At 40.5% G+C, this 24,448-nt stretch overlaps 1 protein-coding gene across 1 annotated transcript in view; it reads right to left on the reverse strand.

The window, feature by feature from the left end:
- Positions 1 to 2,955: 2,955 nt before the first annotated feature.
- Positions 2,956 to 24,448, reverse strand: part of Rmnd5a (required for meiotic nuclear division 5 homolog A) — a 52,330-nt gene continuing 30,837 nt past the window's right edge. The window contains exons 5-9 of the mRNA XM_004844570.4: positions 17,727 to 17,893; positions 16,757 to 16,922; positions 13,762 to 13,864; positions 8,739 to 8,893; positions 2,956 to 7,586 (exon numbers count right to left, since the gene is read on the reverse strand). Coding sequence (XP_004844627.1) covers positions 7,523 to 7,586; positions 8,739 to 8,893; positions 13,762 to 13,864; positions 16,757 to 16,922; positions 17,727 to 17,893 — 655 coding nt within the window. The 3' untranslated portion in view covers positions 2,956 to 7,522. The remainder of the gene's footprint in view (positions 7,587 to 8,738; positions 8,894 to 13,761; positions 13,865 to 16,756; positions 16,923 to 17,726; positions 17,894 to 24,448) is intronic.

Below are 24,448 nucleotides of genomic sequence, written 5' to 3' on the forward strand. Positions count from 1 at the left end.
TCTCATATTTATTCCTTTCTTTCATTTCCCCTATGCCTCCCACTCCCCCTTCCCCTTTGGACCTTTTCTTCCTATTTCACATTATCTATTATACATTTTGATCCTTATTTACACATTCAGTTTCTCACACCAGAGAAACTATTCAGTATTTGCATGTGTGTCCTATTTATTTCACTTAAGAGTATGCCCTCAATGTTATGGCATCCTTTTTTAGTGGCTAAATAGCATTCCATTTTTGGTTGTGTTCCATTTAACTATTACCTAGCATTTGTTTCTAATTTTCCATGACTATAATAAAACTGCTAAAACTTTCTTTAGGATAAATACCCGGAAAGAAAATTATCAGGTCAGTTCCTACTCTCTTCACCTTAGACTCATTTCACAGGAATCATGGTGGATTATCCTCTTCATCACTTTCCTTCCTTTTATTCTCTTGGTAGAATAGATGGTACTCCTCCCAGATCTATCACAAAATCATTTTGTTGTTGGGGTAAAATATACATATCAAAAAAAAAATTGCACAAGTCCTAGGCAAACAGCTGCATGTTATACAGCAAGCACCCCGACATAACCAGAACCAAGTCATAAACAGAACTTCACCTCTTATCTCTCTCCCCAATGCATTCCCTCCACCTCTTTTTTGGTATTTTGTGTGCATGTGTGGGCATTTGTGTTTGGCATTTTGTGCATGTGCACATGTGCCAGGGATTGAACCCAAGGTAACAGTCACACTAATCACATCCTCTACTACTGAGCTACATCTCCAACCCCCCCCCTTCTTTTTTTTTAACTTTGCAATGTCTTGCTATTTCACCCAGGTTGGCCCCAAACTCTTGGGCTCAAGTGACTCTCTGCCCCCAGACCCTCTGAGTAGGAGGAACTAAAGGCATGTGCCACCATACCTTAGTTTTAAAAACTGAGACACTTTTAGAGAAGCACTGTGCGTGTGGGAAAGCAAACAGGAAGCTGAGAAACTTCTTGAGACAATGGCTCTTGCCCTTCTCTCTGTGAACCTATCACCTGATCAGCACAAGGAGAGACTCGAGGACTGAGGTCAGCTCAGGGCAAGAACCAGGCTGAGGCTCCTGCAGTGCCCAGAGCCTGGGCGCTGTGCTGCCTCTAGACACCTTGGGAGGGACGAGAACCATCTCACACTGGGTTGTTCCCTTCCTTGTGGGAGAAATTTGTGAAGCTGACCGTTGCAGGGTGAAAACTGGGATTCCCATCAAGAGTAGCGTTTCCTCTTCAATCTTCAGCTCATCTTCATGTGCTCAGCAGTGCTTAGATGGAGCTACAGTGGGTGGGTGGGGGGATGCTGAATTTTGAAATTCAGTATTTAAATAAAAAGGATTTTACTTACTACAAGTAAAATGGGAAATAACCATTCAGAAGTTAAAAATAACAACATAGGAAGAGTTTTCATTAGAACTAGTGCTTGGACCAGGGAGAAAAGAAGCCAATGTGCAAGCCATGCAGCCGAAAGTGTGCTAAAGGCTGGGCCATGAATTCAGGATCTCAGATGACCAGAGGGATCACCTGTTCTACACATGTATGAGAACCCAGCAGTTCCAAGCTGCCAGCCTCAGGCTCAACATTTTGTTAACTGCTAGTCTGAAGTGCTGATTCTACAAAGCTGTGTGGAAGACACAGTGCATTTATTAGGATCTTAAACAGGAAGTAATGAATGACTTTCATTCAGCCACAATCTTGGTATCAACTGCAAGGCTCAATGTGGTTCATTTAGCAAACTGCTCTGACGGTAAGAAAGCCCACCCTATCCTTGGAAATCCCCAGACACTCTGCCCTGTGAGTTTCCCTTTTCTACCAGCTCCTGCACCTCATGCTGCCACCAGGTCAGCGTGCAAGTCCTCTCTGCATGGTTCTATGATGATATCAGAGAGGCAGCACTTAACCTGCACCCCACCCCCCAGCCAGCTTCGCCAGTGCTTTTCCCCCAGAACTCAAGGCCACCACACAGAGGCTGTGACACCAGCTTCCTGGCTCTGGTATTGTTTGCTGCAAATGACTTCATTTGTGACTCAGTTTCCCCAACCATAAAATGGGGAGAATACTAGTCCCTACCTCAAAGGAAGGAACACTTGAGTTCATAACGATTTAATTGCCTCAGATAGTTGCTGGGACATGGCAAAAATATACCGAAAAAAATGTACCAAAGTTTTCCTAATCAATGTCATATTGATTACAGCGAATGCAGCAACATGTGTCTGAGTCTCCTCGTGTCTATTCTCCCCCACAAAGGGGAAACGGTGACCATTTCCTGATGGATGTTATTACCTAAACACAGGGATCTCAGCACCCCAATGCGTGGGAGGGTGCCCTTCCATGCACGTCTTAACAATACCTGTCCCTGGGAGGGACAGGGAGATGTTAGCCTCTTCTGTAACACCTGGCCACCAGCTCTAAATTCGACCACCACGGTGGGACCCACAAAGGGTCCCATGGGCAGGAAGGGTCTATAATCTCAAACATGACCAAGTCTCTTTCTGAAGAAAATGCACAAAACAAGCACAAATAAATTTCTATGGCTCCACCTCCTTTGCTCACTACTGAGAGGGACAATTAAGTTTTGTCCCTCGCAGGACTGCTGTGCATGGTGGGCCTCCCACCAGCAGCCTGGAAGGCTGGCTGTCCCAGACAGGCCTCTGCTGCCAGATGTACACTTCCTACCAGTGTGATTAGAGCACAGGCCAGAGTTCCTGGATGAGCCTAGACCCCTAGCTGGAAACTAAAGATGGTCCCAGCCACCAGCTCTTCTCACAGTGCTGATGGCACAGCATGTGGTGAAATGGTGGCAGAGACGCTTTCTTAAATTCTTCCCATTCATGCAGACCCTTAGCACATGCAGACAGTGACCGGCTTTCTCACAGCTGGCACCTCCCTACTCCTCCCCGATACCTGTCACCTGGGACGTTTACACAGACTGGTTCCACAAAATACTTTTTAAAGGTACATTTAATTTTTAAAAATATACACAGGAGAAGCCATGTGTTTTACATAGGAATACACACATTAACAAAGCATTTAGTTTTCCAAAACTCTTATTATATCAGTCCGAAACTTATAAATTAAATATATCAGAATTGTTTAAGTTAAAAATGAAATCCCTGAAACTACTGGATATGCTACACTTTGTCCAAAATCAAATGAACAGAGAGTAGACTATGGTTTGTGTTAAATAAGGTTTATTGTTAGCTTTATTGCCTATAGTCTATAAGATGCAACTTTATTGTGCCTTTGCAAACAGGATACATCTCTTAAAAAACTGATCAAAATTTTCCATACATATAGCTCTATATGATAGATTACAGTGCAACACTATTCTTCTTACATAATTATAGAAATACTATAGAACCCAAGAGCACAGGGAAAGCAAAAGAAATACAATCCTGAGCCATCTGAAGAAGATGATTTGATGAATCTTTTTAGTGTAAGTTTAGAAAACACGAGGGAGGAAAAAAAATACATGCACACTGCGGTCATGAGAAAAATACATAGAACACCTGCCCTTTGCTAGACACAGGTGGGTGATGGTGAATTTCCAACACATGCACACTCACTCACACTCCTGTTTTCTTCTCCAGCTTCCCTCCCATTCTCAAAACATTCACTCCCACCCCTTCCCAAAAGAAAGATCAGGCACTAGATTCTAGTCAACCCCACATCTGCCGAGCTGGAGAACGTTAAGTGACTGCTAAAAAAAGGTGTCGGTCCATAACATGAAACAGAGCATGTGCTGTAAGCCAATTGCAGCTGCTTCTGTCTCTTTGGAAATTAATGAAGCACATGCCCACCATAGTTCAAAAAATAACTTAAAAACAAAACTTACGTTTACTCACTATGTCTTGAAGTAAAATCAACAGCAGAAAATTCACCCTAAATCTAATTGCCTCGTCTCCTACTAAAATACATGTCATTATATTTTTTGGTATCTATTCAATTATAGCTCAGTAAGAAAAGTTCATGAAGCTTGTACCTGCTCACGGTAAACACTATTGTACCACATGAGACAGCTGGACAGGCTCACGAAACACCAAGCCTTCCGCATGTTCCTTGTTAACATCCCCTCAAGACCGAAGCATTCTAGTGTTACCAGAGATAACGTAAGTAGAGTTAAATGATGACAGGGATTTGGTTTGGGTCTTCACCTGACACATCCTAGTGATGAAACTAACCAAACCTTACCTGAAGATAACCTGAGTCTGCTGACTAAAGACTGACCAACATGGCTGTCAGTCCACTTTATCAGAGGTTGAGCTGGAAAACCAGAGGGGTAACATAGTCCACCAGCAGCTTGTCTTGTGCGGATAAATCAAGAGTTCTTAGTTCTTGTTATATCCACAGTCCCAAAGGCCAACACCACTGAGGTGGAAATAACTTACAGCATAAAGAATACTGAACTTGAACTGTATGACCTATGGGACGACCTGGAGAGAAAAAACAAAAACAAAAACAAGGATCCTCATCCCCACGTGACTTGGTGTGGGTTTTAGTGTCTCTGTATATATCAGCCATTACAGAAAAATTAAAACAAGATTTACTTCCTTATTTTTAATTAAAAGCTCACTCACTCACAAAATACACACTCCATGAATATGAGGTGGCTCTTTTCTTAAAATTTTTAAAATAAAGAGGCACCGTTACCCGTTCATTTCTGTATTAGAAGTCTCATATAATTGTCAATAAAACAGAAATGGCATCTGTGATGATTATGCAAAGGAGAAAAAAAGCTCAAGAAGAGAATCTTAGCCACTGTAAAGAGTGTACTTGAAAATACAGATGTTCTGGCTAAGTAAGTATCTAAAGATTTACTTGTAAGGTTTTATGGGTCGAGAATAGCCCCATGGCCTTTGTCTACAACTGGTAAACTGAAATGACTCCCAAAGAGACTTAAGAAACCATTCTAAAATTCTTTCCAGTGGACATAATATAGTCTTGACTGTAAAAACCTTGTCTTTATGATTTCCTTTTTCAAGTGGAGGCAGAAAGAGACATAAAGCATCTCCCACACTACTGACACAGATGGCATCAGCGATGACGTGGTTATGACTCCATCTGTGAAGGCTTTCTAGAGTAGGAAGGACAGAATGTTGTACTTCAGCATCTTTGGTTAAGGTCTGGCCTCTCTGTATCCACCTCTCCTACACATCTAGTCTCGGATATATTTTAAGTGTCCATGCACTTGAAGAAGAGTACAAGACACAATTTTCACGGTAAATTATCGGGCCAAGAGTTTCTGTTTTTAAGCCCTCTTCCTGCCCAGTGTAGTGGACAAGGGAAGCTGTAAAGTCAAATGCTACTAAAGCATGTTCTTTGTAAAGTTTCATGAGCTGCACAGAAAACTGTCAAGAGGATTCCCAATACCGGGAGAGAGAGAAAATAGAGCTCTGACCTTTGTCCTGAAAAGTGGCCTGAGCCAACTGTGTGAAGGGTCTTGCTGCCAAAAATATTTACCAATTGCCTCTAGAGCACATCTGTATTGTCCAAATCTTACATGAAGCCTACTGGATGGATAGATGTTTGAAGTGGAAAGATGAGAATAAGATGTGAAAAAAGCTAAACTTGGCCTAGGGAGAAAGAGATTAAAAAAAGACACTCTGGAATTTAGTTCAAAGGGGAAAGTATCTATAGAAAACCAGTTTATACTCCCAAGAGAGTGCTGCCTGGTATCCTCTCCCTTCTCTTTTGCAGTCCAGGAGCTTGTCTTAGTCTCTTCCTTCACTGCTTTGGTAGAGGGGAACTTTACAGATGGGTCCAACAGTGAAGAAGTCACTGTGGGGCCAGAACGAGTTTGGACAAAGCCAGCACTCTGGGCTGGGCCAGTTGAGATTCCTGGCAAACCTACACAGCACCCGGTAGCCATCCACATGAACATGACCGTGCAGTACTCACACAAGGCTTTTCTGCAATATCCTTTTCCTTTCCAAATAATCCCCAGTTCTCCCAGGTAAACATTTTAGGACAAACCATCTGGGGTGGCGGCTGTGAATGTCATCAATTTGCAATTAACTTAGCACCAAATCTGTTGCCTATCCCTTCCCTTTAAACTAAGTCGTCTGTGGCTTAAAATGGGAAGTGCCACACTTAGGCTTCTGTTTTCTTCTTTCATTTTTGCATGAAAGTATTCCTATATTGATATTCATGTCAGATGAACTGATACTCCATGTCAGATGAAACAAAGTTGTAAAGTATTTGGTGATTTCCACATAACATTTTTCTCACAATGAAGTAACTTCATGGGTCTTCACAGGTTCAAGTCAGAATTATGTCCACAGAAGTCTTTTCCATGTAGTTCCAGAGAAAGACTCTTTCACATGGCTCTTTCTGGACAGTGCATTAAATGAAGACACCTCACCAAAAAAAGATCATTATCTGTATCCATCTGAGCAATACACAGATTCACAGTCAATAAGATAAGCTTTGCAGAAGAGAGGCATTGAACAGTAAGTATACTAATCAAATACAAAAACAGCAATAAACATATTTTCCACTACAGAAAAGTTGCTAGCTTCTAACTTTAAGGACTTAAAGTGATGGGTATGGTAACTGCATTTTAGGACTGGAACATGCTTTTTCCCTTCCAGATACACAATGTTTGATGCTGGTGCACAGATCTATATATACACATGCACAACACTGTGTCTGCGAAGATATACACATGACAGACAGCCAGGTCCTGAAGGCAGATTTCAAAGGATAGGGCCACCAAGACCAAGAGAGCATATATCAACTTAAGAACACTTCTAACTTCAGAATTTCATTTTATTGAACACACTTAAAACAAGCACCTCTTGGTAATAAAAGCAAAGAAACCAGTAATACCCCTTCCGCTCAATTCTGGCAGAAGACTTCTCACAACAGCCTGCTAAATTCATTACAGAATTTTAAACAGCCTGCTGGGCCCACAAGCAGAGTTCAAATGCAGGTGTGCTGACTTCTCGGCGAGAGCTGGAGCAGAGAAAAATATCAAAAAGCAAATTTGGATTTATCACAGCTTTCTTTCTTCAACAAAACAAGAAATGCAAATTAGTTTTAAAGCCACAACTGAATTTGTTCAAACTTTCTCTGAAGAATTTTTCAGTTAATTATGCGTAAATAGCAGGAAAGAAAGCTTTGCACAAATGCTCTCAAGGCTTACAATTACAAAGAAAATGACAAAAGTAAAAGCAGGAGTATTAAAACACATGAAGAGGTCAATTTCTGTTTCTGCTCTTAAGTAAAAAAAAAAACACCATATAATTAAGTACAAAAACCTGCACTGAATGACAACTGCTGGTGTATTTACTTGATCAAAAATGAAGACCAAGAGTATAATAAAGCCCTGTGGTAACACTCATCTGGGGCACTTCCCTCGGTGTGCACACTAGCGTGTTGGCAGAGTTCCTGGAGCGTCAGCTTATACAAACACAGGTGTCCTCAGTTAGCTGCATTCAATGCAACGCTCTCTTCTGAAATGTACCCACAATTCAGTTTCACTTACAAATCACAAATTAAACTCATTTCTTCAGAAAAATATCTGTTTGGCATCTCCTGGACTTTGTTCCATTGGACAATATGGACATTTTAATCTAAAAACAAGGCAGAAAAGACTGAATCAAGGAACAGGATCTGAACTGAGCATTCAATTTTCATTTAGTCGTAGAATAGCTTTAACAATTATACATGCACAGCATATGTGTTGGCATTTTGCTTCAAGGATTAACCATGCTTCCCTTAATATAACTGCTAAGCTTTGAAGATTCACAAATAACACTCTCCTCCTGTGGAAATCAGTGAAAACTGTTTTGTGAAGAAAGACAACTTTTCTGAAAATTGCTTCTGATCCAATTTCTCTTCTCTAAAGTTTACAGTGCCCCTGTCTCTAAATGAATTTCAAACATGTGGGTTGTACAATCCACACAAGGGCAGCAAATCAGATGCCAGGTACTGATGCCACACCAAGAATGCCCTACGTGTCTCATTTGTAGCATAAGAAACCAGTAGGGTCTGAACTAAGATCGATGCTCTATCTGGCTTCTAGAGAACCAGGGCTGTTGCACAGTCTGGGAAGGACACAAACAGCTGCCCAAGATAAAAATAGGCTTCTCAAACAGTTATTTGAAAAGTTGAGCTTAGGCAGGGCATGGTGACAGACACCTGTACCCCCAGCACTTGGGAGGTGGAGGTAAGAGGATCACAGCAAGGGGCCAGCCTGGGGCTAACACAGTGACTTCAAGGCCAGCCTGAAATACTGGGTGAGATCCTGTCTCAGAAAAACAAAAATAAATAAATAAATACATTTTCATTTCTACAGTTTTAACCACAAAAGAGGCCTCTTTCTGCAGCATATAAAGATATCTCCAAGACAAATTAGTAAGTGGAAAAAATGCTAAGTACACAACAATATATAGTACACTATCAATAAAGAGGGAGGAGATTCATCACTCACCCCAAAAGTTAAGAGCTACAGATCAGCTTAGAGATCTAATCCATGAACAAATTAAGCAGATTTGTTGACAAAAGATCAGATACCATTCACTTTGCAAAACAGTTAAGAAATCTAGAGGCTGGGGATTTAGCTCAGTGGTTCCACTGCCTGCCTCAAATGCACAAGGTTCCGAATTCAATCCCCGGTACCAAAAAAAAAAGAAATCTATCCACATCCATTTATCATTATTTCTTGTTCTCCTACCAAGTTCCAAAAGATTCACTCACTAACATTTAAAAAGACTGACACTTACTTGCTACCATTGAACATTTTATTCAGGGCATCCCTTGATATTATATGGCCACAGACCAATTTCATGGGTGGGTTGTTATCTGTTGTTTGCTGACGAAGGATGGGACAGGCAAATATAGAATGATACCAGCACTTTTTACCAAGGTCAACTTCAATCTGCTCAAAAAGAAAAATGAAATAAGAAGGTTAGTTATATTTTAGAAAACCTCTAGACACATGCCCAGACTAAATATTCTTGAAAATTCCTTAGGATCCACTCAGGAACAAAACCACCAGAAACTCTATTTTGTTCTTGTTTTAAATGAACAATATAAGGGCCGGGGATTTAGCTCAGTGGTTTCGCCGCCTGCTACGCAAGCGCAAGGACCTGAGTTCGATCCCTGGTACCAAAAAAATAAAAAAATAAATGAACAATGTAACAGGTCTGTTTTGGGGAACTGGTACATGACAATATCTTATTTTTGACCCCCTTACCTTTGACCCACCCTAATTCCATAATTCTCATATAAGAAAAATTATGGAATATTAACTGTGTCTGATTTATTTCACTTAACCTTATTTTCCAGGGCTGGAAATACAGCAGGTAGGCTGTTTCCAGAGCTTAGCTATTGTGAACTGTGCTGCCACGAACATGGCTACCCATGTACTGCTATTGGATGATGTCATTAACTCTTCCAAACCCCAGACAGTTTTGCAGCACACTTAGCTAGGTGATAAAATCAGTGCGGTAAGTAACTCCTTTAAAGGCAGCCTAAACATGGTTTACTTCTGTGTGAGCTTCAGATCTGAGATTCCCATGTGTGAGTGTAAAGGTCTAGAGAAACCACCTGAAATAAGGCAGTAAAACAAGTTTCAATAGGGCCTTTTGCAATCTGTAGATCAAAGTCCACGGTACTTGTATCCATTGTTTGTTTTTTCTGCAAAGGAAACAAGTCATAAAGAAGCCATGAAATCACCTAGCAGTGTAGCTGGCACATGACAGAGGCTCCAAAAAGGCCAGTGTTCCTTCTAAGTCTAAAATGACAATTGGTATAAAAGTCCATCACCAAGGCTCTTTCAGGAAACTAGACAAAAATGTAACAGAACAATGCTGACATACAGACTTCTGGTAAATCTGTATTTCAGGCTGCTCTGTTCTAGTGGTCAGCGCCACAGCTGCACACAGCATAACTGGGCACTGCCAGATGCCAGGCCCCAGCTCAGAAAGCCTGTGAGAGCTTGAGTTCTTTTCCTTTGTTCAAATTAGCTGCTGGAGCGGGGTGCTGCTTGTGTCCTGACCACACTCAGGACTGGAAAGGCGCCTGTGACTTTAACCACAAAAAGATCTTCGAGGAGAAGCTGGGCCAACAATTGATAGGTTTGCCAGCTGAAAGGGCACGGTAACTGCAGATAAACCTGTGAACAGGTGTAGCCGAAAAGAAGAAAAACCCAAAGACATATGCCAGCCTTTGGATCATGAGGAATGACTACTCCACAAACAGCACACATACACTTTGCAATCTGCACATCCTTGCACTCCACATCCTAACTGCACCCTGGCAGCCACAATGGAAGTAACTATGGTGTGCCTGATGACCCTCATTTTAGACATAAAACTACTGCTTAGAGGGGTGGTTGGAGCTAATGTTTAAAACTGTGGCACTTGCCATGACACATAGCAGTGGACACATAGCACTGGAGGTCACAGCTGACTGTGGATCTATAGGGATGACTTTTATTTTAACAGTTATGTACTTATTCTAATTGGTATGAGAAAAGTACCAGCACAAATGCATGACTATATCAATGCCAATGCTTCAGACAAAATTAAATCCAGTTAAACTGACATACTGCTTTTTATAAGAAAACAACACTATGAATATCGGTGAACTGTTTTCCAGAACACACTGCATGCTACAATATACACGGACCTTCCCCACTTCTGATGTTTTTCTTCATTGGCTTTCATTGCTACTTTCAGTCAAAAATTCAAGAATATTCCTCTAGTGCATCTAAATATACTAGGCTTTTCAGTTTATTTGGGGCAGTGGGGGTGGGGAGGGGTGGGTGCAGTGCTGGGGATAGAACCCAGGGCCTTATAATAGAGCATTCACTCTATCACTGAGCTATATCCCTTCTATATTTCCTTCGAGATGAGGATCTCTGTTTTTAATTCATGCAAACATATACATTAAAAAAAAAAAACTGGCTGGGGATTTAGCTCAGTGGTTTCGCCACCTGCTGCGCAAGTGCAAGGACGCAAGTTCGATCCCCAGTACCAAAAAACAAAAAACCCAGCCAAATGACTTGAACAGTGTTTCTTGGTTAAAAGATGGGCATTTTAATTTCATGATATATATATTCATGCCCTCTGGGTGTACAAGTCTTCTAGGATATTGTTTCCATACTAAGATTGTGGGACTGCACAACCTTTGTTCCTTTTTCTCCAGCCCCACTGTGATTAAAATGTGAGTTAATAGATGGAGATGCTTGTTAGTCTAGGGACGCTAGATAGGGATCTGTAACAGACCTAGAGTCCCAGAGTAAACTACTCAACTCTTTGTTTATCCGGAACTGATATTCCAGGCACCACAATTGTTAGAACAAGCTGCAGATGTCTGCTGACCATCAATATGTGACAGTCGACCACTAACCTTTGTCCCCTTTTCTTTAATATGTTAACTTCCCCCTCAACCCCCTATAAAAACAGCCTCGGATTCTGAGCCAGTTGCCTCTCTAAGCTATTTTGCTTTGGGAGTGCTGTCTGGCCAGACTAATAAAGGTCTGTTTTCCAACTTGTCCGGTGTGTTCCTTCCCGGGTGTTCTTCGCTGTAGTCAGCTCCTTGGAGCGTTTGGTAAGGCTCTTGGTCTTACATTCTGAAGGCACCACTGGGATTCCTGGGTGTGCTTCACTAGTCAGCTCCTTGGAGCGTTTGATAAGGCTCTTGGTCTCACATTCTGAAGACACCACTGGGATTCCTGGGTGTGCTTCACTAGTCAGCTCCTCGGAGCATTTGGTAAGGCCCTCGGTCTTACAAGATGGACATGTAAGTGTTACAAAGAAAAATGTCACCATGATTGTCATGCTAAAATACTATGTGTAGCTCTTGATCTTAAGTTTCTCTATAATATGTAACTGTAGTCTGTTAACATTCTGCAGGGATTCAACTACTAAAACAACAATGGTTGATAAGAAATTAACAGCCCTCTAACTGTGCATTGTTACTTCAAAAGTGCTTGACGTTTTAACTATTATAATAGTTAAGCTCACCGCTCCTACTGAAATGCTTATGTCACTGATCTTCCCTTCTGGGTGTTCAACAACTAAAGTTTGGAGACCAAAACTAGAAAGGTAACTAGGTTTTGAGGACAGCCAATATTTTGGCCCTGGCCCCTCAAGGTCAACAAAGAATCCAGGACATGACAGAACCTCTTCTACAGGATCCTACATCTTTGGTAAGTCACTCAACCTTCTGACCAAGGAGACTGCTGGGCACCAAAGGACAAATGTACCGTGTGCCGAAGGAGGGTCACCAAGAGGGAAAAATCTCCTGTGCTCTCACTGAAAGCAACATGGTCAGCAAGGTCACGATCCATCCTGATGGTTGACACTGACAGAGGAGCTGAGAGGCTCTATGCATGGTTCCAAAGTAATGGCCTGAGGAGACTTAACTGACCTTGATAGATAGCAAGAGGTTCATACTGACTGACACAGGTCTCACTTTAACGTGGTCTTAAACACCCAGGAGAAAAGAATAACCAAACAAGGTATAAAATATGCCATAGTAATAAAGCTAGATATAAAAAGGGGCTCCAATCGCTGACCCCTTCTGGCAGTTTCTAGCTATACCAGGAGCTGACCACAGTTATGGATCATTAGGAAAAAACTATGGTAGAATCTATAAGAGCCAGCAGGTTACTATCACTGTTTCAATTTCTAAGTGACTTTCTTCCCAACCTGCCCTTCCATTCTAGTGTGCTTATGCTTAGATTATACATGCTCTAATTTTTTTTTTCTAATTTCTTAAAAGTTTTGTTTATTCTTGCCTAGAGCCTACCAAACTCCAAGCAGTCATACAAATGGAACCAACAACAAATGTGCTAGACTTCTTTTACTGGGATCCACCAGATCAACCTTATAAACAGCTTATAACTGCTAAACTATAAAACTTCTATGTTGGGATTCTGAGTCCCCTGGACCTTCTCCTTATCCTCTTTGTTGGAGGCTATTACTAGTTCTTCCCAGTGGAAACCCTTGTTGGCTATATTCATAGCAAGCCTGCTGACCTTATAATTTGGTCCACGTATTAACTGTTTCTTGGCTTTGTCTCCTTCAGACTCAAAGCTATGCGGCTACCAAGATGATAATGCCTGGCACCTATCAAGGGCCTTTAGGTAGACTCTGTAGAGTAATTCTAACCGCTGATGAGAACTATGGCCCTCTTCAGCTGGAAGTGGCCAGAATGGTCAACACTGCAGATAGGTAAGTTAATTAGATATCTTGTGTGCAGTTAGATGGGATCAGCCCTCCAGGAGCCAACACAGCAAGGAGCCAACATGGAGAACAATTGAGGCACATTCACTTGTTAGCATTATAAAAAGGAAAAGAAGTACTACTTCCCCTAGAGATAGATAGCAGTGATTGATATTCTAAATGGGAAATTCCTTGTATGTGATTGTCTTCCCATTTGATCCCCATTTAATCAATGTTACCTGGGTGACTGTACTTGTAATCTTACTGGTTGGTCATGGTTTTGTCTCACCTCATGCCTACCTTGTAAATTTCCATTGGGTCTTATAGTTTTAGCCCACTTTGTACCCGGCTCACCACATGGCTTTGCTATATCTCTGAAAAGCAGGATGGGCAAACAACCTACTTTCCAGTCCCTCTTCTGTCTCTCTTAGGCAGCTTTCTTTCTCCCAATAAATTTTTCCTACTCTTAAAAAACGGGGGTGGGGGGGTGGGGGGTGGTATTTAAAACCCTTCAAACATAGTTTCTTTCTTATGGCTAGAAAAGTAAACAGTCAACAGAAAATGAACTCACGGGCAATTCATCTTTTTGGTTCCAAACTCCAGTGCACTGCCTCTGTTCAATCACAGCTTTGATGTTAATTAAAGCTGGCAGAGCCACACAACCTGCTGAGAAACTGGGATAGGAGAAGAGGAAGCATCAGTGTCAGCCAGGTGTCCAGCCGCTTGGTCCCCAGACGTCGTGTGCTGTGACTCTGGCCTCTGGACACAGGGTACAGAAACTTCTGCTCTGCTAAAAGCAAACCTGGCCACTTCCACCACAGGAAAAATAACATGTTTTTCCCTTCCCTTTTCTGCAGACCTGCTGGTATATTTTATGTAGCTACTGAAAAAGAAAATCCTTAGAAACAAAACCCTTAAGATTACTAAATAAACCTCACCAATATGGAAATGAAGTTTAAAAAAATCTTTAAAAACATTTTAAAACTATCATTTTCTGGTGGAATGATTGGTAAAACAAACAGTTCTAACAGAAAAGGAAGCAGCCTTGGCAACCAGTGATGAAAGGATCCATCACTAAGAGAAGGAGGAGGGGAACGTGTGGGTTCACAGGAAGGGTGAAGCAGCAGAGGATTTGCTCTTCCAAATATCATGGTTTCAGCATCAAGTCTAAAAGAAAAGAGATACACTTGCATACAATTCTTCACTCAGTAATGCATAAATTCTAACACCTTTTCCTATTCTCCTTCCCTTTATATGCCACACACCTACATAGATCATATACTTAAATCTATTTTTCTTAACAAAATGTGCTCCTACGCACACATTTATTAGAGCAATAATACTCAAAATGGGGCCTGCAAACTGGTGCTTGTTTACATACCAAACAAAAGTAGTACAGAAAATTGAGTAGCTTTTAAAGGATTTTATAAAAACATGACATTAATAACAAAAAAGTTTTCATATTTTATAATGACCAAAATTATGGGGCTCTGCTCATCAGTCATTAATAACATTTTTCTTGCATAATTCTTCCAAGACCTGGCTCATCCCTTTTCAGGGGAAAGCACCCATTCCTCAGGTCTGGAAGTGTTCCCAGCCAGCCCTCAGGCGTGTTCCTCTTCAGGACTGTCCCCAGCAGATGAGCAGCCCTATCAGTCATAGTGACTCTCCACTTCAGGCCATCACAGTGCCACAGCTCTTCAGGGGTGGGCAAAAGCATCACACCCCAATTTTTCTCTCTACCCAATCCTTCTGCTTTCATTCCACCTACAGGAGCTGATCCCAGTAGGCTTCCCACATAGACATCTCCATTTCACTGTTGTTCCCCAGAGAACCTGTAACACCACTACACCTTATACTATAGCCCATGCTCGAAGGTGTCTCCCACACTAAGGTGGACACTGTGAGGAATGTGGATTGTACCTCACTCGGCCCTGCACTCCACACAGTGCCTGGCACACACCAGGGATTCAGAATGCTTGTGGGATTAAATGAACAGAAAAGTTAAAAGTTACTTTCTTAAAACAGATTCCTAAACATTTTATTTCAGGATCTTTATATATGCTTAAATATTAATGATCTCAAAGAGTTTTCATATTAGAAATGAACAGTATCAGAAAAGGCACTAATTCACTTAAAAATTAAAAACACATCATCATAAATAACATTTAAAAATTTTTTTTCAAAATGAAAATACATTTGTAAAAAGAGTGGCACTGTTTACATTTTTTACAAGTTTCTAAGCCTAATAAAGACAGCTGGATTCTTGATGCCTCCTTTGCATTCGATCTGTTGTAATATGGTTCTTTTGGCTGAAGAAAAAAATATATCATCATGCAGATACACAGTAGTTTAGCTGCTTTTCCACAGAACTGTAGGTATTCTTTATTTTTTTTGGTACCAGGGATCGAACTCAGGACCTTGTGTTTGCAAGGCAGGTGGCAGAACCACTGAGCTAAATCCTTGGCCCTGTAGGTATTCTTTCAATACCATACTAATCCTTTTAGCAGTGTCCTAAAGGTTAGCTGCAAAGTGAAAACTGAAACCCTACCACTGAATTCTGTGTGTCCTGCTACATTAAAATCCATTGGTCTGACTTATACTTTGAATAACTCTATCCATGCATCCTTTTGTAAAGCCATACTGAATTAAGAGCTTCCAAATGTTTCATTCCATAATACAATATCCATAAAATAAAATTTGTTGATATCACCACCAATCTCATCAAGAAAGTCTTTATGTAAAGGGAAGCAACAAGCTCACAGTCAAAAGTACGAGCTTTCAAAAATTTCAATTTTAGGGCCAGGGATTTAGCTCAGTGGTTCCGCCGCCTGCCTCCCAAGCCCAAGGTCCCAAGTTCGATCCCTGGTACAAAAAAAAAAAAAATTTCAATTTTAGCTTAAAGTCTTGAATTTAATCTCACAGAAAGATATTGTCAGTTGTTTTCTTTGATCAGGCTTACTTCATTCCTTTAGAAAAATGTCAAAAACTTGAGCATGAATAACTGGTTTGTTAGTGATTCTCTCAAGTACAAACCATATTCCAGAAGAGAGTAACTGGTTTGGCTCATGTAACTCAATGACATTCAGGTGTGCTTTTTCTCAAGGCCATCACCTTATGACAGCATAAAGCAAATTTCCTCTCATAGAGTACTACAAAGATGTGTACTCAAAGGTCAGAATTTACTAAAATTAATAGTGTTTCACAAGAACACTGTGAAGTCCAACTGGCATTTCTTAAGACTTCAAATATGTGGTGGTGAGGAAGACAGTGAATGTGTGTGGAGGCCGGTATCATTGCCCCAGCTCAGGCCACGGCTCCAGCATTTAGCCCACTCTTGTCACAGTGCCATCTGTGCCAACACCAGCACCGTGGGAAGGGCTCTCAGGACACCTGAGGCTCACACACTTTGGCAACCATCGCACAAAAGCCATGTCACCACCAAATGCCAATCTCTCAAAATACCAACTGCGCATGGCAGACAAACCAAGACATCACCAAGACAAGCGAAGAGGAGCTTCCCAAGACAGTCACATTTCAGTAACAGATAGCAATCATTTCCATACCTGACGCTGAGAGGAGACTCCACAGAGAGCCCCAGGAGGGCACAGGCATCCCGAGTGAAGATGTCACAGATGTCAGCCCACTGATTTGCGTCAAGCAGGTGCACGTAGGGCGAGTTCTCAATACCTTGTCTCAGGTACACAAGGCTTCCCATCAGTACCTGGATGTCTAAATGAAAAGGCACCAGCAATTTGGACGTGTGGATAGTTGTACCGGAAAGAGTTTATATGAGGAAACAGGCTGAGAAAGGCAAGAACACCCTCCCTTAATTGACACAGCCTAAAATAATTCCCTCACCCTAAATTAAAGACAAAGTATGGGGAAAAAAAGACAAAGTATGGAAGCTGTAGGAAGCACTGAAAATACTGAACTTCCAACTTGGGTGTGGTGGTGCATACTGTAATCCCAGCACTTAGGAAGCTGAGACAGGAAATCATTGAGGTGGAAGCCAGCCGGGACTACACAGTGAGTTCAAGGCCAGCCTGAACTACATAGCAAAACCCTGTCTAAAAAAAAAAAAGGAAATATTGAAATTCCTAAGTTCTACTCTTTTTTTTTCGTTTTTTTGAGCCAGGGTCTCACTATGTAGCTCAGGATGGTCTTGAAATCACTGTGTAGCCCAAGCTGGCCTCAAACTCACTGCAATCCTCCTGCCTCAGCCTCGAGTGCTACACCGCCACACCCAGCAAGCGTTCTACTCTTATTCCTAGCATGGTACAATCATTCTTTTCTCAGTCTCCTCTGAGTTTAACAGGGAACCCCCAAATCTGCAATGTCTCTTTCAAGTTTTTCATTTCAGAGGCTTTAGTGTTTTATTATTGTTTTACACCAGTCACAACTCTTTTGGATGTGATTGTTATCCACAGTTGTTTTAGTTTTGTTAGCAAATATGGACGTTAGATGTAATTAAGATAAACTTCATTGGTGGCAGTAGTCTTTTCCAAGCATTATGACATCAGACTCTAGACTCACCTTTTTGATGATTTAGGGCAAATGGCTGGAAATTTTTAGCATACTGCAATGCCTCTCGCTGGTTTGTAGTTCCACCCATTAACAAGCTAATAAAATAGAGTCGGTGTAGTTTAAATTCCAAGGAGCTGTTTTGCGCTATGAGCATTTCTCGATTTGATACTGCCCATCTAAAAAAAGGAAGAAGATTTTATAATAATCAAGAATACAAGCAAGGTGCATCTAAAATTATTTGAAACGTAGTAACAAAAAAGGGTTTGGCCTACCATCTTGTGGAAGGCTGTGGTTACATCAAAGCCTCTGTAAAGAAAGCAAGTTTAAACTCCACCTACAGGGTTCCAGGTGATAAGCACCTCTTTAGTAAGGCTTTACATCAACAGTGATGACAGATGTATCACATGATGCGTCTGCATTCAGACAGGACCACACTCTGAAGTAGATGTCAGCCAGGAGATTCAGGACTTGACTGCCTACGGCAGGCCCTCTGCTCTTTCCTATCAATGGAACTGTTGGGCTGGGTGTGTTGCTCAGTGATACGGTGCTTGCATAGCATGCACAAGGCCCTGGGTTCGTTTTAAATAAATGAACAGGCTTGTTTATAAAAATGAACCAATGATTCTGACAGGGAATCACTTGTTTTTTAACTTTCATTAGCTGAAAGATTTTGTACTAATCACTCGGAGATTTAAAATGTTGCTTCCACTTGAGGTGCTTTCAGTCTTAGCAGGAAGGTAAAACTACATAAACAGCATCTCTCCTGGTCAAAAGGATTTGTGGATAGTGTTAGCAAGGGAAAGAACATTATTCAATTCTGAATGATCCAAAGTATAGTGATTTAGGCCAGCACAAATAGTTAGAATAACCCATCCTGAGTTGAGACTAACAGGTCAGGGGAGCAACAAAGCAAAAAAATATCCCAACCTACTGTCAAAACCAAATTCTGCAATAAAGAAGCATTATTTTATTTCTCTAAAATATTCAAATACAGGCGCTATCAGTATCATACATTTTAATTTGACCCTTTGTTGAACAAATATTCCCCAGCTAGCCTGATTCACCAAGGACCACTGGAATCAACTGGTATGAATGTAAATTCTGAGCCACTGCACAAACTATAGGAATGAAATGTTTCAAGATCTCCATAATGAAGCAGCTGACTGGGATTGGGCTTCACACAGTTGCCCCTTTTCTGGATCCCAACTTTCCCAAAAAACGCTGCACATGCATATAAATGTCTTTTCCACCTGCTGATACATCCATGTCTTATGCTCAAACCCTTACACTTCTCTGACCCCAAAGTCAAGTGATTAAATTATTAGTAATCTGGATCTTAGAAATATTTATTTAAATTTAATTAAGTCAAGGGTCCTTGCCTGGCACTACAATAAGTGTAATCAAATTGCAACACCAGCTCTGTCTGATAAACCCTGCTGACAGCAACACCTCACTGCCAGCAACAGCAGTGCTGCACCGTTCTACTCTGTGAGGTGCCTTCTGGACTCTTGGTTCCAAGAAAGGCGTTTAAATCTGGTTACTTATGGAAGTTTATCCTATGCCCTCAACTCATAACAGAATATTTTCCTGCTAACATGTGAGGGACAATAATTTTTTTCTGTTTCTGATATGAAATATATATATATGCGCAAGAGTTTGTAACATCAAACAAGGAAATTAAATAAAGTAACTACAAATTTTAATAAAAATTAAAGCCAATAAAAGGGGGCAAAGCTCATTAAGTACTTCACAAAAAATAAAAAAGAAAGAAAATAACATCTTATTTCCATAGGAGAATGTTCAAGATATGGGTTAAAAGGAGAAAGAAATACGAAATGCAGAAAAAACTTTTAGCTACCAAACTTTTTAGGAATAATTACCCTGAGAAAGTTGAATTTCAAGTATTATTTATGATTTGTAAAGTATGGGCTTGGCTATAAGACCACCAAGGGGGTGTGGGAGGCTGAACCTCTAAGATAATGCCTCAAAAAACACCAGCTGAACAGCAGCCCCGAGCGCAGCCATTTCTAAAGTAGTCGAGCTGGCCTATGTTTTCCATAATGAACATATTTCATGAGGTAAAACTAATTATGGTAATGAATAAATAAAATTTTCTAGCTTCCTTTTCTTATGAATGGTCTGAATAATTACTACTTTTCCTTAAAGTAATTCAAGCTATAAATTATGAATTTGAGCTTAAGTTAAATACCTGTGTTTCATTTAAAGCTTGGACAAACATTTGTTTAGACAATGCAATTCTTAATTTACTACTTGAATTTATTTTTACAAATTTCCAAGTTTCCTATAAGGCTACAAAATAATCAGAAAAAGTAAGTATTAATTCTTCCCAGTTCCTCGCCAAGAAATGTTTACAAAAAGAAATAGATAACCATACAAAAGGAACTGGGAGAGCTGAGCATGGTAAGCCTGTAATCCCAGCACTCGGGAGGCTGAGGCAGGAGATCACCTGAGTTTGAGGCCAGCTTGGGCTACCTAGTGAGTTCAAGACCAGCCTAAACTACATAGTGAAACCCTGTCTCAAAAGACCAAAAAAAAAAAAAAAAAAAAAAAAAAAGCAACTGGGAAGACGGGGAGGAAATCACAAAAATCCAAATTCATGGAGACAAGTTTTCTTTGGGGGAGAGGGGGATAGGTATCAAACTCAGGACCTTGAACATGTTGGAGAAGCACTCAACCACTGAACTCCATACTTCAGATGCTCATATTTCCTAAGGTCATGTTTCTTCTCATTCTATTCTGAAACAACTGTCTTTGTTTAACTTCTGAATACCTGAAAACAAAACCTCACAAGGCAAAAAGATTTCTAAGCTTCTCCCTTCTTGGCAAAATACCATTTTCTAACCCAAGGATGATACATCCCATTTCTACGCCCACCCCATACACATTTAAACACATTTGAGGCTAAACTCTTGTTTGTTAGGACACCCCATCATCTCCCCAGGATTGTACCCGTGAACCTGCACTTGTATTTCTTAACCCTAATTCCTTGGTTACTGTTAACCAGCCAGAGAAGCACAAGTTTGAATTCAAAGACATTTTCTGTGTTGCCTTTTAATAAGTTCATCAATCTCTGTTATCTCCACTTCATATCCCATCTTTATCAATTCTCATCAGGTTGCCTTCTTTGATGCTCACCATAACACTTACCCTGACTGATCATCAGACCCTGGGTACACATTTCCCAGCAGCCCTCTCACCTCACCAGCATCTTCCAGGCAGCTTAAAATGTGTTAATCCACAATAGCTTCTGAGCCTGTAAAACATCTTTCACTGGCAATAAAGTTCTCTCCTTCAATCCTCGTATTTATAGTACTGTCTTCTTTCAATGGAGGCAACTCACTTCAACACTTTGGCCAGAACATTAGCTAAACTGGGATTCTCACTTTTTTTTTAAAAAAAAGGTCTCCAAAGTAGAAGCAAATGCTGTATTTAAACCATCAGCAGCATTCTGCTCAAAGTAATCTGAATGAAAAGAAAACAGACCAACTTTATCTGGGTTTTCCTGGTCACAAGATTTGTACTGAGGTCTTGTCCTAGCTTCATTTTGCTGTCATTGTTCTCAGATCTTTTTAATTACATCCAATTTCACTTGTTGGCCAGATCCCTTTTTCAATTATCCACTTTAATAACTTTGAATAACAAGAATAGACATTTAATTATAAGCGACTCAATGTATATTTAATGAATGAATGAAGTTATGGCATATGTTCAGATGTTTCCCCAAAGCCTCACGCAAATGAGGTGGGGCAATTTCGATGGCTAAATCTAAAGTGTGTAATTGATTCAGGGTACACTGCTAGGCCTGAGGGCACAGAGATTAAGGGTGTGAGTGCTACTTGCCCTGAGTAGTCTGAATAAGAGACAAGGGGCAGGGAGATGCAGTTAAGCTCTCCTGCTTTTGCTGTCTTCCGTGGCTATGAACTGTTGGCCCTCTGCCACCCTGCCTTGGAGCCAGCTGATTATGGACTGAAACCTCTATGAACTGTAAGCCAAATAAACCTTTTCCCTTTTAACTTTGGGTGTCAGGTATTTTGTCTCAGCAACAAAAGGAAAGTAAGACATTCACTATCCTATTTTGAATAAGAAAATTATATTTAAAACACAATAATTACTTGGACACTCCCATATAATACTGAGTTTTTTTTTATAGTGTCAACTATCTTGGGATATAACTACATGCATGTATTAGCTGATCTTCAAAATTTTTTGAAGTTTTCTTAGCTAGTAAAATAACAATGAATATCTAGGAATTTGATTCACTAAGCAGGAATAAGGAAAAGACAATTACAATCTTAACCTGATAACAACTAAATTCAAAGACTACCCAGCACAATAGCAGTTTGAAATTACAGAAATAATTCTGTAATTTACCTACCAGTTTGAATTTACAGAAGCACAAAACTTTTAAGTCGTCATTAACATCTTAACTGACTGCCTACAAAAGCACCAAAAAATATGTAAGTCAAACAACTAGATGATGAGATATTGGGGAACACAGTGCCACATTCTGAATAATGGTGATTCCAGGGGAAGACTTGACTTTTAATTACAAAAATATCACCACTATACCAAACCAGTAAGCTCACTAAACATTCACTTATTAACTCTGCTGATTTTCTCAAATTTCACTTTCAAATCACCAGCATAAGAGATCTGCAACTACACCCTACATAAGAAAACACTGGAGACCAAAAAGAGTGACATTCAGTAAGGTAACCGATGTCATGTTCCTCTGGTCACTGTCGCCACATTCTCTCCTAAGAGACTTTTTGGGCCTCTTCCACAAACAGACCCCAAAACAATACTACTTACTTAGGTGACTAAGAACCAACCCACACTGACACAATTATACAACAAAAACAACAAAAACATTAGCATTATTTATTCTGTAAGGATGCTGAAAAGACTTGGCATATGGGTAGCTCCATATTTAGAATTTCCATATCATTCCAAAAATAATGAAAACAAGATTTCACTTTCACTGTTGGCTGTTTTCTCCCAGGAGCCTAAGCGACAGCATTAATCTGTTTCTCTCTCTCCTAACTCTGCTAGTCTGGGTGGGTGTCTCTTTCTGGTAATACTCAAAGAAAATACATCTTGCCAAGTCTCATAGCACACTCAACTACAACCTTTCACAGAATTTTTTCCCCCAGGATTATGGATTGAACCCAGGGCCTGGTGAGCTACATCCCCATCCCTTTTGAGACAGGGTCTCACTAAACTGAGCGGGCTAGTCTCGAATTTGAAATCCTCTTGCCTCAGCCTCCTGAGTAGGTGGGATTACAGGCGTGTGCCAGCATGCCCCGCTCTTTCACAGCAATTTTAAAGGCTTATAAATATCTTCCCTTGGGCTTGAGGGGGGGAAATGGGATAAAATAAAATTTATTAAAAATAAGTAAATAAATACCTCCTTGTCTAGCCTCCTTTAGTAAGACATTTTCTAGCTTCCTTTTTTTTTTCAGTCTCTTGGGGATAAAAGCTGATGCAAAGGAATGAATGACATTTACTTAACACTACAAATGCAGACTTGGTGGGACATTATAGCTATATGAATCAAATGCCTAAAAACTTCAGAGAACAGAAAAAAAAAACACCACAGAATCATACTGCAGCTAAAAAAGTTAAGAACCCTGTAACTGTGATTTAGAAATGGAAAAGAGTGGCTAACATTTCATGGCCAACATATTTCCAAACAGTAACTTCTCAGATACGGGTTGAGTCTACCATTGGAACTAACATTTTACTCATCTCAGAGTAGCTGTGAGTCTCTGTCTTCCTTACAATGCTGTTTGTTTGTTGGTTTGCTGGTTTGAGACAGGGTTTCACTATGCAGTTCAGAGTGGCCTCACACACTATGTAGCCCAGGCTGACTTCAAATTTGCAGTGATCCTCCTGCCTCAGCCTCCCAAGGGCTGGAATCACAGATGTGTGCCAATATGTTCTGCTTTCTTTAAAAAAACCATACAAACTAGAGTATTACATAGTTTAATCTATTTACACACACCCACACCCATGTTACATTAGGCTCTCAGCAATGCAGAGACTAGTAACAGTGGCTAATAGCTACTTGTGGTAACTGGTTACCATATTGCACAGCTGTACAGACTGGTTATGTTTTTAAGTACTTAAGACTTATAAGGGGTTTTTATAAGCCTAATAAGAAATAATAATCTCCATATACAAGTATAGCTCTGTATGCTTTTCAACGCTTCACCTCAGGGAAATTTACATTTTTTTTCTCTGATCCTCAATTTCTCTAGTAATGGTTTACCTACTTAGTTACAACACAGCTGAGGTCCTTGGTAAAGATAATATTCAGAAAATGTCTATTCTTTCTCCCGAGGAGTATCTACAGTGCTGGAACTTCCTATAAACTTTCACCAGCAGTAAATGTAAATAGAACAGAAAATAGTGTGCTGCTCAAAATGTTACTCCTCTTCTGGCCTCTCTGGTCCACTGTGTTCCCTTCTCTTCTGTATCATTCCCACTGGGTGCCTCTTTACATTTTCAATTAGCTTCTCTTTAGTAAAGGCAGCTTTCTCCATCAGTCTAAATGCATAGGCAGAATGAGTTATAGACAGATCCACTCTCCTGCCTTTTCAGAATTAAGACCAATGAACTGGGGATGGAGGAAGAAAATTAAACTCTAGAGAAACAAACTCCAATGTGTTAAGCTGTGACTGCCCTTCTCCACTGGCCCCATCAGAGCC

Source organism: Heterocephalus glaber, unplaced genomic scaffold (genome assembly GCF_053883595.1).
Source record: "Heterocephalus glaber isolate CG9 unplaced genomic scaffold, H.glaber_assembly_v1.0 deba00000470, whole genome shotgun sequence".
Lineage (NCBI taxonomy): Eukaryota > Metazoa > Chordata > Mammalia > Rodentia > Bathyergidae > Heterocephalus > Heterocephalus glaber.